This window comes from Entelurus aequoreus, linkage group LG25, assembly GCF_033978785.1.
Source record: "Entelurus aequoreus isolate RoL-2023_Sb linkage group LG25, RoL_Eaeq_v1.1, whole genome shotgun sequence".
Classification (NCBI taxonomy): domain Eukaryota; kingdom Metazoa; phylum Chordata; class Actinopteri; order Syngnathiformes; family Syngnathidae; genus Entelurus; species Entelurus aequoreus.
Genome location: NC_084755.1, coordinates 25,019,360 through 25,036,476, shown reverse-complemented (window position 1 = coordinate 25,036,476; position 17,117 = coordinate 25,019,360). Strand labels below are relative to the sequence as shown.

At 39.2% G+C, this 17,117-nt stretch overlaps 1 protein-coding gene across 2 annotated transcripts in view; it reads right to left on the bottom strand.

The window, feature by feature from the left end:
- rabep2 (rabaptin, RAB GTPase binding effector protein 2) overlaps positions 1-16,356 on the bottom strand; it is a 43,649-nt gene extending 27,293 nt beyond the window's left edge. For both annotated transcript variants that reach the window (XM_062037044.1, XM_062037045.1), the window contains exons 1-2: positions 16,150-16,356; positions 10,219-10,374 (exon numbers count right to left, since the gene is read on the bottom strand). In XM_062037044.1, coding sequence (XP_061893028.1) covers positions 10,219-10,374; positions 16,150-16,177 — 184 coding nt within the window. In that variant the 5' untranslated portion in view covers positions 16,178-16,356. The remainder of the gene's footprint in view (positions 1-10,218; positions 10,375-16,149) is intronic.
- Positions 16,357-17,117: the final 761 nt, after the last annotated feature.

Genomic DNA, 17,117 nt, shown 5'->3' with positions numbered 1-17,117 from the left:
CATTGCCAACTTATATGAAAGGAATGGCTAATAAGCATGCTACACACACACCCAGCAGCAATAAGCTAACTGCTAAAGCTTCAATGTGATACAAATGTGGACAATATTGATACCTAGTATATTATTACAAAATCATCTTTTTTTGTTTTTGTTATTGTCTCTAAAGAAAAGAGGGTAGGGCATGTCTCTGGATACAGGAAGGCTTTGAGGGCCACTGGGGTGAGTTTTTCCTTGCCCGTATGTGGGCTCTGTACCGAGGATGTCATTGTGGCTTGTGCAGCCCTTTGAGACACTTGTGATTTAGGGCTATATAAATAAACATTGATTGATTGATTGAATAGTACTTTTCTTTACTTCTTTTGCACTGGACACTTTATTTTGTTAAAAAATGGTATGAAGCATCCAACCATCTGATTGAAAACAATAGTAGCAAATTCTACATGTAATAAGACAAGCTTCATAGAAATGTGTTATTATGCTGCTGATAACAATACAGATGCCGATATATTCACTGTACATTTACAGTGAGTGATTTTGACAAAATATCAACACAATATTATTATCTTTTATCACAAACAACATTTACAGTTAGTGCTGTTGACAAAATATCAACACAATATTACTTTTTGTCACAAACAACATTTACAGTTAGTGCTGTTGACAAAATATCAACACAATATTATTGTCTTTTATCACAAACAACATTTACAGGGAGTGCTGTTGACAAAATATCAACACAATATTATTGTCTTTTATCACAAATGACATTTACAGGGAGTGCTGTGGACAAAATATCAACACAATATTATTGTCTTTTATCACAAATGACACTTACAGTGAGTGCTGTTGACCAAATATCAACACAAATTACTTTTTATCCCAAACAACTGTTTAAGCAAAACAAAGCCAATGGTAAGCAATAACTAAACAACTGCTATTTGAAATAAAGTCTTCCTGTGTCCATGGAGTTAGTATATCTTTGTAAAGAATAATATAAACAAATTATATTGAGACAATAATAATAATAATTGAAAATGTTCAAATACTTACATCGATTTGATTACCCTGGTATCGATCCTGTAATGATATCGACACCACATCAGCCAATTGATGGCTGATGTGTGACTGTGACCCTGGCTGTTTTATTATCTAGACTCTTATTTTGTTCAATTCCTGTTATTACATGCTTACTTTCTGCCTCCACTTCTTCAACTTTACCAAGCACTTATTTCTTCTTCTTTCAAGCTACTTAGCATGTAGCACGTGTAGTAGGGCTGCATCCTTTTGACAAAACAACTACTCGACATTTTTCTTGCCAACGCTGGATTGCAATTCAATTTGCGATGATGACTTTTTATACATCAAATGCATACAAGTGTAAAAAAATAAAGAATGAAGGAAGACATGTTACTTTTAGACTGTTCTTGTCTCAAGGTGCCACACATGACAACAAAAAGTAATCATTTACTTAAATAATATTTGTCTTTCTGGAGACAGACTCTACAGCATGTCTTAAAAAGAAGAAATAACAACTATACAGTGTTTATAATATCCATCCCGTCCATTTTCTACCGCTTGTCCCTTATGGGGTCGCAGGGGGTGCTGGAGCCTATCTGAGCTGCACATAGGTGGAAGGCGGGGTACACCCTGGACAAGTCACCACCTCATGGCAGGGCCAACACAGATAGACAACATTCACACTCACATTCACACACTAGGGACCATTTAGTGTTGCTGTTTATAATATACATATATGTATAATATATCATCATAATAATGCGAGTGTTTAAAAGGATATGAACTTGTATTAGTGTACAATTGTTTACCTTTGTACAGTCATTGGAAGGTAAATAACTTTGTTTTCCTGAATAAATAAACAAACAAACAAATAAAATGGACTCATTTCTGTAAGCAAAAATTTAACAAAAATAAATATTGAACACCTTTTTTTCCCCGTTGTCTTTCTGTTTGTTGCCATCAGGGTAATCTGGCTGTGGCCCGTGTTGATGGGCTCGTATTGCCCAATCCACAAGGGGACATTTGTCTTGGAGTTACACATCTCACTAGCGAGTCACAGAGCTCTCTGTCGGTATGCAATGAGTAAAAAGAGGGCTCATTGTGTTCAGTTAATTGGACAGTTGATTAAACACGCTCAGGTGCTGAGAGCCGTGCCAAAAGTGAGACGTCTTTCTTCCTGTTTGGAGCGAGAAACAAACAGACGTGCTGATTGGCCAACATATCTAACACTCAAACAACAAAGGTCAGCCTCTTGTGGTTATTTTAGCTACTAATTAAATCCTTAATTTCAAATAATCATGTTCAGCCTCAACCTCCAGTGATAATGCTACTTGATAATGATACTGAGAAATGTAGTGTAATAAAGGTGAGAGTTATTGGCTTAGGAGAGCGGTTCCGCACTGTGTATAGACAAACATAGTGCCTCGCTGGTCAGCCAGAGAGGATCAGCATTAAAAGACTTTCATTGGCAATGGCGATCACATACTTAAGCATGAAAATCGGCCGATACTGACCTGTAGCCGATTGATCGGCACATTCATACTTATTGTGTTTACTTTACTGACTTGCAAGAAAACATTTTCACTTCAGTTATTTATTGCTACCGTATCGGATTGGGACTCGAAATGAGATCAGATCGGAGGGACTTCCCTAGTTCTTCTTGTATCTTCGGGTTCAAAAAATGTGCCGCAAATTTTTAACTATAAATCGATACTTTTTTCCTACGCTTTGAACCCTGTGGCTTATAAAACAGTGCGGCTATTTCATGGTTTTTTTCCTCGCTGACGGCCATAATGTTTGAAATTCAATAGTTTTCATACAACCCAAGCAGAGACACTGAAATGCCATCTTTTGGACAAGTTCTGCAGGTGAAAATGTACCTCTTCTTCTACTGCTTGAAACTGGAAGTCAAACAGTCTATAGCGTTTCTACTCGTGTGGATTCTTCATTCATCACTCTAAGTAACGTTTGTAAGTTATACAATATAACTAAAACAAATCTTACTTACTAAAGCGTCCCATGTGTGATGTCTGTAGGAGTGTTTTCATGCATATTTGTACGTGCCAGTGTTTCCCGCAGTGCTTTGTTGCTAAGGCGGCCGCCTTAGCAACAAAGAGCCACCGCCTAAACTAAGGTCTTAACAAGATCTCCAGCCACACGTGCGCATTTAAAAAACTATCTGTCCCCAAGCAAACGCATATGTATGCGCATACCAAAATACTGGGGGCGCTGTAGCCTAGGATTTAAGACCATTTTAGCCAATCAGAAACTTCCAAAACGTAATTTCCAGAGGCGGCATATAGCAAAAATGGCTGGTCACGGCAAGAAATAATTATATATGTGGACTGACAGAGAAGTACAGCTACTTTTAAGCATCATTTTGGAGTTTAAAGTTAACAACACTCAAGAAAGTGTTGACTGGGAAACTTGCCAGTCAAAGTATGGTGACATTCTTACCCTATTTTGGAACGGTACAGACTTGGAGGGACATCTGAGGAATTTCTTCACCGGAAAGAGGACATCACAAAAACAACTATCAACACTAAACTGAAAGTGATTCGTGGAAAGTACAGACAAGCAGTCGACGCAGGTGGAAGAAGTGGTTACGGCAGAGTTGTTTTGCTGTACTTCCAAGTATGCCGGCAGATCTGGGGCGGTTCTCCATCAACTACATCCATTCAATTTGGATTAGAAACATAAGATATTGACACAAGCTCTCACAGGAGTTGGGATTCTCCTTTTACCTTTGACAGCCTGGTCACAAACAAAGATATGCCGAATTATGTACAAGAGCAGCAATATTCCAATGGGAGCAATCCACAATCTTCTGTGGTGAAAGATACTTCAGGTATGTGGGCGCTAACTTCATTGCCAGGAAGTAATATTGTTAAAAGGCAGATAGATGGGGCATCAAAACATTTTTATATGAACTGCACTGCAATTACAAATGCTCTCATAACCACTTTCAACAATGTGGAATCATATGTTGCCCATTTGTTTGAATATGATCATTGTTTGACAACAGTGTGACAAAAATACTTGCTTTGGAATCAGAAGTCAAGATGGCAAGCATATACCGTATTTTCCGCACTATAAGGCGCACCTAAAAACCTCCAATTTTGTCAAAAGCTGACAGTGCGCCTTATAATCCGGTGCGCCTTATATATGGACCAATATTGAGCCTCCAAAAGGTAAAAGTTTCAATCAATCGCAACTACGGTAAGCAGCCGCCGACTTCATTTTCCCCCGTCTTCATCTTCCCCCGTAGAAGAAGAAGCGCGCGGTGCATGCTGGGATATATGACTGCGCGAGGCGTGCCGTTTCATTTCCATTTGTTTGTTTATGTAAAGACCCCAAAAAAGCTCCTATTAAGAGACACGCTTACGACGCAGAGTTTAAACTTAAGACGATCAGTCACGCAGTAGAACACGGGAATAGAGCAGCAGCGACACTGACTCGATTAATGATGACTTTGACGAGGCGGCCGGGCATGTTGGATGCCGTATTCGCCCAACTGTTTAATTCGGACACTGAAGAAGAAGAATTCGAGGGATTCGTGGATGAGGAATAACTTCATAAAGTGAGCTTTACATGTTTATTTTGTGTGTTGTGTTGTGTGACATTAACGTTTGAGCAACGTTGAGTTATTGATATAGTTATTGCTCTGCACTATTTCGAGTGTTACTATATTGTGATTGCACTAACTTTTGATTTACCGTAACAGTATCACTGTTTTTTACGTGTTTATTGAATCAGGGAAAAGTTCCCCTCCACTATGTGATATAAATGTTGCACTACATGTTATACCTTGCTGTTGTTAAAAGATAAACAAAACACCACGTCACTGACTTTACCTCGGGGAAAATAATAAAACAGCTGTTTATTCATTTTGGGAGTGAACATAGTTGTCAGAACGCTGGTTTGTAATCTATTAATAAAGTTTGACTGACCTATCTGACTGTTTTGTTGACATTCCCTTTAGAGCAGCTCCATCTAATGGATGCATAACGTAACCCCAGCCTCTACTGTAGCGTCAATTCTATGCGCCTTATAATGCGGTGCGCCTTATATATGAACAAAGTTTTAAAATATGCCATTCATTGAAGGTGCGCCTTATAGTTCGGAAAATACGGTATTAAAGTTCAGCTGTTTAAGATGTATTTAAATAGGGTTGTATTAAAAATGCTTGGAGTAGTTTCTTGTAATAAATAATATTGAGTTAAGTAAAACTGCAGTTGCATAAAATGGGTTTTTTTTCTGTCAAAATTAAAATACCTCGAAGTGCTTTATTGACACACATTGTTTACCGACGATGTTGAGGGCCATTTGAAATGTTGTAAATAACATGTCACTATCTTACACCTGTGCTAAAGTGGGTTCATCCCAAATAATGTATTCATAATTATTGAATGTCATTTTGTAAAAATCCTTATAACATTTTTTTTTTTTTTTCACTAGGCAAAACTCAACAGCCACAAGCACGACAGACTAAAACGAAAACTTCCAATGGAGACAAAGTTGCTGAATGCAGTAGAAGATGTCCAGATAAAGAAGAGACTTCTGAACATGATGGAGACATCAGAGAAGCGATTGTCTGACAATTTAGACAAACTAACATCAAATTACTAAGTCAAAATATTGACTTACTAATAATGACATACTTAGTATCTCAGGTAACTAGGACTGTTTTGTGTTTTGTTTATACTTTATGGAAAAAATATCGAGATACTCTATATACCGTATATCGCTATTCTGCAAATGGAGCGGAAAACAACCAAAAATTGTAGGCTTCTTTATTTCTCAAATATTTTTATTTATTATAAGATATTGTTATTTGATTATTTTTTAATAAACAATGTGTTCAATGTAATCAGAGTCTGTAGTCTGTAGTCTATTGCCCCCCCCCCGCTCCCCCCTCCCCAGGCTGTGGTCAGGCTGTGGTGGCAGCAATGAGGTGGACACGTGATGGCGACAGGCCGAGTTACACTGTCCCGGGCGACGCCCCCTTCCCTGTGTGTCAGTGTATTAGTGTATTATTAACTTACAATGGCATTCTTTTTGTGTTGTTTCACTTTCACAAGTTCCTCAGTAAATTCACCAAAACTTCACTGTGGAGTTATTGAGTCTGTTTAGCTGATTGGAGAGCTAGCTTCCGCAGGTGGTGGGTCCATGACCATGACTTTTGTTTTGTTTGGAAACAATGAAAGTATGTAAATAAATATTTATGTGTAAATAAGTCATTTCACAACGTAAATATCTGCGACTAATATATGGAAAAAAGTTCCTTCTAAGATTTAGTGGGTGTGGCTTATATACTGGTGCCTCTGTAGATGGGAAAATTGAGTAACTTTGACCAAGTTGCAAGGGTTACAGAATATGAAAGTGTAGTAAAAAGTGAAGCTTGCCCTGCCTCAAGAATGGAAAGACAGCAACATTGTCACCATCTACAAGAAGAAAGGAGATAAATCATCTTGTGGAAATAGTCGTAGCATCTACCTTCTCTCAGTGGCCGGCAAGGTACTTGCGAAAATTATGCTTTCTCGCCTTACATTTCTAACAGAGGGCATCCTCCCAGAGACACAGTGTGGCTTCAGAAAGAACCGAAGTACACTAGACATGATCTTCGCTGCCCGTCAAATACAGGAGAAATGCAGGGAACAAAACAAGGAACCTCAACATTACCTTTATTGACCTCACCAAGGCCTTTGACACAGTTGACCGTGATTTGCACTGGAGAATCCTCAGGAAGTTTGGTGTCCCCCCCCAAGTTTCTGAGCATCCTAAAACAGTTTCACGATGGCATGCAGGCCTGTGTACTTGTAGGCAGTGAACAGTCCCCCTCTTTCCCCGTAAAAGTAGGGGTGAAGCAGGGTGTGTACTGGCCCCAGCGATCTTCAATCTTTTCCTGGCAGCAGCCACACTCCTATTCCGCCAGTCCATCACGGAGGATAGTGGTGTCTCCATCGAGTTTCGCTTGGATGGGAGCCTATTCAACATCCGGCGCCTACAGGCAAAGACGAAGATGGCAGGCACCAACATCCAGGAGCTGCAATATGCAGAAGACTGCGCACTCCTCGCCCACACTCCTGATGCCATGCAGCATGCACTAGACACCATGTCATCAGTCTACCGCTCACTAGGTCTGGTGATCAACATCCAGAAAACAGAGGTTCTCATCCAGGAGAGGTCCCCATCACCTACACCCCCTGTCTTTACCATCAGCGGCACACCCCTCAAGCTCGTTGAGCAGTTTTGCTACCTCGGCAGTACTCTGACCCCAACATGCCAGATCGATGATGACATCCAGGCTCGTATCAACTCAGCCTCCTCTGCCTTTGGAAGACTGCGCTCCCGGGTGTTTGAAAACAACCACCTTCGAACCTCAACGAAAGTGTCAGTGTACAGGGCGGTGTGTGTTTCAACTCTGCTGTATGGGTCAGAAGCCTGAACAATATACCGCAGACACATCCGCTGCCTTGATGCATTTAACATCAGATGTCTCCAACGCATTCTTGGCATCACATGCAGTGTTTCCCACAGGACAGGCATCTATTTGTGGTGGTGTGGTCGGGGGGCTGGGGGTGGCGGCGGCAGCGGCGATGACTGTAGTATTCCTTCTTACATGTTCGTAGTATACCAATTAGCTTGTTTATATATTTCTTATACTTATTTTCTGGCTCTATAGATCTCTGTGTTATAAATATTCGATATGTGGTTTTTTTGTGACAAGCATTTTTCAGTCCTTTTGTCATCCATGGTTGGTTGTTTTTCTTTTGCTTCTTACTAAGTTCTTTCCATGGACAATGTTTATCATAGAGTGTTAGAAAGGTGTTGAAAAAATTCCCATATGCATCATCTACATCATCTTCATTGTATACATTGTCCCAAATGTGTTTCCTCAGATCCTTCTTGAAGGAAATCATTCCTTCCTCTGTGCATAGTCTTTGAAATGTCTTACTAACGAGCAGAACCGCTCTATGTACAGTGCCGTCTAACCTTAAGCGGCAGCAGCTCAACACATGCAGGGTTCAACGTTAAGGTTTTTTTTCTACTTGCCCGACTTCTCAAATCTACTTGCCCCAATATTTTTACTTGTCCTGCCTAGATTTTTTTCTGGCTGTGTAGTGCTCATGGCTTATATCTTACTAAAATCCTTCCCGTTGACTATTTACAACACTACATAGTATTTATTATTATTATTATTATTATCTATAATTACATTTAAATGGCATTGCATACATGTAAAATTAAATGCTATTTCACATTATTTGACCAGTAGCAGTTACAACCATCTGAACAGGTCAGCCACCTGTTTAAAGCCCGATCACAGTTGAAATCTTGAAATGAAGGGCCTTTAATGGCCAAAACATTAACCTGGACAACATTTTAACAGCTGGTTGGCTCAGATTGTATTCTTTTCATTGCATTCACATGCTGCAGTGGACAGTGGACAATTTAGCTTCAGTATTAATGCAGTATCTGAAGCACTGTCTCCACGTGTGTTTATTGACAACAGGGTTATAACCTGGACACGTTAGCTCGTCGGTATGGTAACAGGTGACTGTTACTGCGTGCGTCTGCCCCGGCCCCCGAGTCAAACAGCGGCGGTGTTAATGAAGCAGCGTCAGGCTGCTCACCGTCAGTGAAACGCTCGGTGAAATCGCGGATTAACGTTAAATATATGACGAGCCGCGAGCGATGCAGCTATAACCTATCTCACCTGGTAGAGCACCCGCTGCGGCGACCCAGTTCGATCCCACCTGACAGTCGCTTTGCTCCGTGTCAATCCCCCCTCTCCCCCCTCCCCCGTCTCTCTCCAGCTGTCCTTTCAAAATAAATGCATTCAAATCCCGAAAATAAAAATTAAGAAAATCCGAGTCGGTGCTGCACACTGCACAGGTTTGGACCACTTTTGAAGTTGTTTGCCAAGACGTCTTACCCTCGTATTTTGATCTGGTTGGTCCGTTCTTCTTTTACTTCGTCGTCATCTTTTTCTTCTTCTTCTGGCCCACCAGGTGAATTAAGTGCTATTGGCGGAGTTACAATGCATAGCAGGCTACCGCCACCTACTGCACCGGAATTGTAACTACAAGATACATTCACAGACAGAGTCCCATTGCTTTTATGAGCGGTCGAGCGAGTCAAAAGCCGAAAAATCTACTTGTGGCGGACGTAATTCTTTCGTGGCGGGCCGCCACAAATAAATGAATGTGTGGGAAACAGTGACATGGCAGGACCGAGTTCCTCATACGGACATCTTACAGCGCACTGAGTTCCATAAGCATAGAGGCCACCCTAGCACAGCGACAACTTTGGTGGGTTGGTCACACCATCCGGATGCCAGGACACCGATTGCCTCGTCAGATGCTTTATGGTCAGCTCCTTTCAGCCAGCAGAAAGCCCGGAGGACAAAAGCTGCGGTACAAAGACCAACTGAAAGGGATATTGAAGAGGTGCAACATCAAACCCCACGAACTTGAGACAGCTGCAGCCAATCGATCGCTGTGGCGTTCGCTGTGTCATGACGGGGTCATGTATCTGGAGGAGTGTCGGAACCAAGACACCACCCTGCAGTTCCAGAACCATCCCAGCCCCCTGATCCAGGCCTGACATGTCCCCCACTGTGGCAGGACGTGTGGTTCCAAGTTCGGACTTCATAGTCATATGGAGTGGCATCGTCGCCAGCAACGATAGCCACCGACCAGAGCAACAAAATGGAAGCTACGTCATCTTCGACTACGATGGACCGCCTAAGCAAGCAAGTATTATTAACTTACAATGGCATTCTTTTTGTGTTGTTTCACTTTCACAAGTTCCTCAGTAAATTCACCAAAACTTCACTGTGGAGTTATTGAGTCTGTTTAGCTGATTGGAGAGCTAGCTTCCGCAGGTGGTGGGTCCATGACCATGACTTTTGTTTTGTTTGGAAACAATGAAAGTATGTAAATAAATATTTCTGTGTAAATAAGTCATTTCACAACGTAAATATCTGCGACTAATATTTGGAAAAAAGTTCCTTCTAAGATTTAGTGGGTGTGGCTTATATACAGGTGCCTCTGTAGATGGGAAAATTGAGTAACTTTGACCAAGTTGCAAGGGTTACAGAATATGAAAGTGTAGTAAAAAGTGAAGCTTGAGAACAATAGTTTGTGTGTAAAAGAGAAGAAAATGGAGGTGTCTTATCACAGCAAACATGCTGACCTCTGAGGGCCTCCTGGAGAGACTGGATCTCTTGATCATATTGTTTCTGCAGCTCTGCCAGTTCCTCCCGTTTGCTCAGTTCACAAACGGTGACCACACCCTTCCAGTGTTCCACCTGCGCCCGCCACTCGCCTAGTTGGGCCTGAAGGCGGCCTTCTGCAGAGAGACACACACTTTAGTGAGGGTGGGTGTCAGAAGGGGGCCACACCAGGGCACAAATTTAACCACAGCAACCACCGCGACCGCCCTCGTCTTTCGCCGTAATGCCCCCAAAATTGACCAACATTTGCGGCAGGAACATGCTGTGACCGCCCTTGACTTTTTATTTGTTAGTGGACTAGGGATGTAACGGTAAATGGTATAATGATAATTTGCGATAAAATTCCAGACGGTTAGTAATACCGTCTAATTTTTTAATTACCAAAAAAACGTCATTTATTAATGCATTTTCGGCAACACGAAGTCAGACGCATGCGCACTAGCGGTGTTTGGCTTGATAATCATGGAGGACAAACTGCACAGATTTTCCCTCGGAGTAAACGGAGGTGGTTTAACGTAATTTTCCCTTGCTTTCCGCCATGTGTTTAAGAGCGCACTGCTGTGTTTAGATGGAGACAGGTGTGGACGATATTGGACAGACGCACTTGTCCCCACACTAGTATACAGTGAAGAAGAAAACTATTTGATGTTTTGCAGCAGGCGATGCGTTGTGAAAATTGTCACAACTTGTTTATAAAGTTTTTACTTTGTTGACTGGGATGTTCATTCCTTTATTTAACTGCAAACTGTATCAGTGTTCAAATAACATCGATACTAGCTCAAAATAAAAATAAAATATTAAAATAAAGATACAAATAAAGAGGAGGGTTACATCGCACTTCGAATACAACAATCTTCACAGCCTTTGTTCAATTCGATGAGATGACAAAACATTTGAGCTAGTTGTGTCATCTCATCGAATTGAACAAAGTCTGTGAAGATTGTGTATTCGATGTGCGATGTACCTCCTCTTTATTTTTGTTCGCCAAACTGTTGTACTGAAACACTGGGGAGGCGTTGCAGAAAAACTAATTTGTTTATTAGATATTAGATATTCATCTTCATTAGCCAAATTGCTTTGTGTTTTATTTTGATATCAAAAAGTAAACGCCATGTTTGTTTTACATTAATTGTGTTTTTTTCAATTCACAAAGGTATTATTACTTCAAAAATCATTCATGTGACACATCATTTTGTTAATGTTTTATTGTTTATAGTTAATTCCTATATGACATATTTCATCTACATGTACATATAAATGTAAATAGCTTTAAAAAAAATTATAAAAATAAAAACCTCCCTCTCTCAAAATATAAAGATAGAGATAAAGGCATCATGAAATGACAAAAAGCTGACAAGTTGATATTAAAGAATGAAAAAAACCTAATCCCCACCTTCTACCATCCTAGTCACGTCCGTTGTGTCCTTGGGCAAGACACTTCACCCTTGCTCCTGATGGGTGCTGGTAGCGCCTTGCATGGCAGCTCCCTCCATCAGTGTGTGAATGTGTGTGTGAATGGGTGCATGTGGAAATACTGTCAAAGCGCTTTGAGTACCTTGAAGGTAGAAAAGCGCTATACAAGTATAACCCATTTATCATTTAATATTTTTCTTTAGATATATGGATAACGTTTATCTACAGTCTTTTTTATTAGACATTGCAAATGACATGATGGTATTACGCTCACACCGCAACACTGCTATACCTAACAATCAGTAATCGTGATTTTAATATTGATAACAATAATCTTAATTATTAATTTGGCCATAATTGTCTGACTTAAGTGTCCTGACAATGAAAGCTAAGACGTGATGTAAACAACAACATATGAAAGCCAAGACATGATGTAAACAACAAAATATGAAAGCCAAGACATGATGTAAACAACAAAATATGAAAGCCAAGAGGTAATGTAAAAAACAACATATGAAAGCCAAGGCGTGATGTTAGCAACAACATATGAAAGCCAAGACGTGATGTAAACAACAACCAGTGTTGGGTTAGTTACTGAAAACCAGTAACTAGTTACAGTTATTAGTTACTTTATTTCAAAAGTAACTCAGTTACTTACACCAAAAAGTAATGCGAACTATGAAAAGTAACTATTTAGTTACTTCTTTTTTTCTTGTTTTTAAAGCTCCCATTAATGCCCTTTTAGCCTTCATTTCAGTACTGTTATTGCACTGGAGAATAATACAATCTGTTGATCAGCGCTAGGATTTTTCAAAATGGGGTCCATCAAGTCATAAAAATGGGGTCCTACAGTACATTTTTGGAGTCCCACTTTTTTGTAAGCATTTTGAAAAAAAAAAAAAGATAAACGTATGCATTATCCTGTTATATCTCACATTCTATATTGTGTTTTGGAAAAAGGCTGTCATAAACGTTACTTAATTCATTAAAAAAATAATAAAAAAAGAAAACAAATTTGTAAAAATATGTAAATGTATCAGTTATAAACATTCATTCACTTTCTTCTTTCCTTCATGGACCTAAACTTTACCGCTGCTGGTAGTTTTTTCTATGTTTTTATTTAATGAGTTGTAGGTGTATTTATTTCAGCATAAAAGTGTAAAAAGTTTTTTGCTTCGGTCATGAAATGGTGTGCCAGGGCATAAATAAATTTTATATTTAACGCTTAAATCTCTGGAGTCTACATCAACTTCAGCTCTATCCCTCATTTCAAAATGTTTTAGTTTGTTTTATGTTGTTTTTTTTGTTTGTTTTCCGTCCTTTTTTGTCAAACAAAACTATGTTTTTAATGGCAAACACACAAAATATGCAAAATCTTCCACCAAAAATATTTTTCAAAGTGGAATATTTGATGTGAAGTAATCGGAACCTTGGATAGGTCAATAATTCATAATAACATTGATTTTTATTCAATATTATGTTTTGAGCAATGACAGTTTGAAAGAAATGGATTAACGTGGACCCCGACTTAAACAAGTTGAAAAACTTATTGGGGTGTTACCATTTAGTGGTCAATTGTAGGGAATATGTACTGTAATGTGCAATCTACTAATAAAAGTCTCAATCAATCAATCCACTCCCTCGCTCTCTCGCTCTTTCTGTCTCTGCCCCTCCCTCACGAATGCTGCTGCATGCGCACAATTTGTTGTTTTTAACCCCTTCTTTACCCTGAACGTACATTGAAAATACACGCAACCCTAACTCAAAATGCCGGACATTTGAGGCATTTAAGAAACTCCGCCCGGACAGCCCCGCAAAAGAAGACATGTCCGGGGAAAAGAGGACGCATGGTCAGTCTAGAATATCTCCATGTTAAGAAACTCGGCTTCAGCTGCACCATGTCTTGTTAGTAAACACAGACACGCCCCCCCTCCCCTCCCCACACCCCGTTCTGACACAGGAAGAATCAGAAGGACGACACTGCAACTCTCCAATAAAACACACTCAGATCTTATGTTTTTAGTCGATACTACATAAAAAATAACATAAAATAACGCAGTAACGCATCATGTAGTAACGGTAACTGAGTTACTGAATGTAAAAAAATAACGCGTTGGATTACTAGTTACCGCCGAAACTAACGGCGTTACAGTAACGCGTTATTTGTACACGTTAGTCCCAACACTGACAACAACATATGAAAGCCAAGACGTGATGTAAACAACAACATATAAAAAAGCCAAGAGGTGGTGTAAACAACAACGTATGAAAGCCAAGACGTGATGTAAAGTTTACATCACGTCTTGGCTTTCATATGTTGTTGTTTACATTGTAAACAACAACATATGAAAGCCAAGATGTGTTGTAAACAACAACATATGAAAGCCAAGCCGTGATGTAAACAACAACATATAAAAGTCAAGACGTGATGTAAACAACAACATATGAGAGCCAAGACGTGGTGTAAACAACAACATATGAGAGCCAAGACGTGGTGTAAACAACAACATATGAAAGCCAAGACGTGATGTAAACAACAACATATGAAAGCCAAGCCGTGATGTAAACAACAACATATAAAAGTCAAGACGTGATGTAAACAACAACATATGAGAGCCAAGACGTGGTGTAAACAACAACATATGAGAGCCAAGACGTGGTGTAAACAACAACATATGAAAGCCAAGACGTGACGTAAACAACAACATATGAAAGCCAAGACGTGATGTAAACAACAACATATGAAAGCCAAGATGTGTTGTAAACAACAACATATGAAAGCCAAGACGTGATGTAAACAACAACATATGAAAGCCGAGACGTGATGTAAACAACAACATATGAAAGCCAAGCCGTGATGTAAACAACATATAAAAGTCAAGACGTGATGTAAACAACAACATATGAGAGCCAAGACGTAGTGTAAACAACAACATATGAAAGCCAAGACGTGATGTAAACAACAACATATGAAAGCCAAGACGTGTTGTAAACAACAACATATGAAAGCCAAGACGTGATGTAAACAACAACATATGAAAGCCAAGACGTGATGTAAACAACAACTTGATGGACCAATGAAAGCTGCGTCTGAGCAGCTTCAGGAAAGTCCTGCAGGAACCAAGCTTTGACTTCAAACTATTGTAGCTCATTAAAGGGAATAATACCTCAACGTATGAGCTCTTCACTCAAAACACTTGTATCTCAAATGAAACGTATTCTAATCATTTTCTGCTTCCCCCCATAACATCAGAGCTTTAACATGCTTTTTTATAAACAACTTTCAGATAATATTGTGTAAGAATAATACATGTACTTCAAACAACTACACTAGTTTTATAAAGTAATGTACGTTTACCCTGCTTTTGCATCAAACAACACCATCAGCAGCTTCTCCATATTTCCATGGATAAATGTCTGCTGTGAAATCCTTTCTGCTTCAGTATGGTGCAGATTAGCAGAGACACGCTCATTCATGGTTTTACAAATGTCTTTCTTTAATTCAAGAGCATCTACGTCTTCTCAAACTTACGTCTATCTATAAACTTCAGTTTGTTCAATTATGTGTTTTAAAGTTCAGTGCATACAATTCCATGTAGAAAAAAAACAAAAAAAGCTGCAAAAGACCAAAGCGACACTACTCATTTTTTTTTACACACTGAATTGTAAAACACTGTATTTTGACAAATTTATGTTTTAAACAAACACATTTTTATTCAATTAAATTGTATTACATAGTTTCATGTAAAAAAAAACAATTCAGTTCACAAAATTATATAAATCCGGTGTCAAAAACTAGCTTTTGTAATAAAGACACAAAATAACTTGTAACTCACATTTTCGGTTGCAATTTAAAGCATAACAGCTCTTATCTCATAACACTCTTAAGTTGAGGTACCACTACATTTGTGTTTGATTAAATATTGTGACAAAAATAAATGCTGTTTGTATTATTCTATTTTTATATTGTATTATCTTTGTCCGGGGTTTTATTTGGATAAATATATGGCACCATCATTTAATGACCTGTTGAAATAATAAGTATCGGCGTCGGCTGTACTGGGCCTGTATTTACTTGGTATCAGATCAACACCAACATTTGTAGTATCACCCACGGCTACTGAACAGCAAGTTAGTAATTAATGTGTGCTGTACTCTTTTTGTTATTTAAGTGATATTCACGTTTATGCTCTGGTACTTGTGAATAATGGACGTAAACAAAACGTCAAACTTGACAAGCTAACGTGGCTCGCCTCGCTAACGGTGACGTCATATTTGTCCGCCATCGCAGTACGGACTTATGACGTATCTTCTTACGATGATGTCTACGAAGTAAACTAAACGTCTATTGGAGTGAAACACCCCAACATTACTACACGTCAGCTAACACCGTCAGAGTAGTCGTTGCTAAAGTCAACATATTTACAACTTCCGGTTTACTATTATTCAACCTTCCCAGTTATAAACAAGACGTGTACCTGTTGTGTCTTCTGTCTTGGAGCTCATCCTTAATTCGCCAGACAGCTCCTTCAGAAGGACATCTTCGGGACAACAAACGTGTCACAAAGAAAAGCAAACAGAGGACAAAGTCGCACAAGACATGTTTGAAGCGAACACAGAACAAGACTTGAGTTTGGAATGATGAGAATCGCACTGACAAGTTCCGGAAACAACTTTCCCCGGTCTAAGCCTGCAGCCGGAAATGACGTCAACATGCTTCCTGTTGCCAGAGGCCCTTTCCCTCTTTGCCAAATTGTTGAACAAAACCACTTGCAGGAGTTGTTTGGATTTTCAGAAGCCTGACAATAGTCAACTTCTGTTTCAAACGTTTAGCACTTGTTAAAAAATTAAGATGGTTTCTTTTTTTAATTGAACAATCATACAACTTATATACAAACAAAATGAGGCATTTAATGCATTGTTTGTATTTAATGCAAACAATTAGGCTGAACAACTCACAATCAATACGAAACAAACACATTCCACATGTAAACACAATCTGTTAAAGGACATAAACGTAAAAATAACAGAATAATAACATAACAGAATAACAACAAGACCTGCGTGAAGTTGCAATTCTTCAAATAATGTCACTCGTTTGTGTTACATCTGTGTTGTAAACATAATCGATTATGCCAATACGGTTTATAAGTTATTCTTAAACAGCATTGATTATGCCAATATATCTTCTGACGAGTGACGTCACACCCCCACCTTGTCAAAATCTCCCTAAAATGGCCTCATTCAATTGTTTTGGTCTAATTCTTATAGTTTGTTATGAAAGAGTTATTATTCATAACCCGCCAACCCTCTGTCAAAATGTCCTCACCAAACGTGTCCAAAACATTTGTGCTACAATGTTGTTTGTTGTAGAAATCAGTGTGCAAGCAGAAATGCTGGCCCGTCTGCATGAAGGTCATATGGGTATATCTAAATGCAAAGCAAG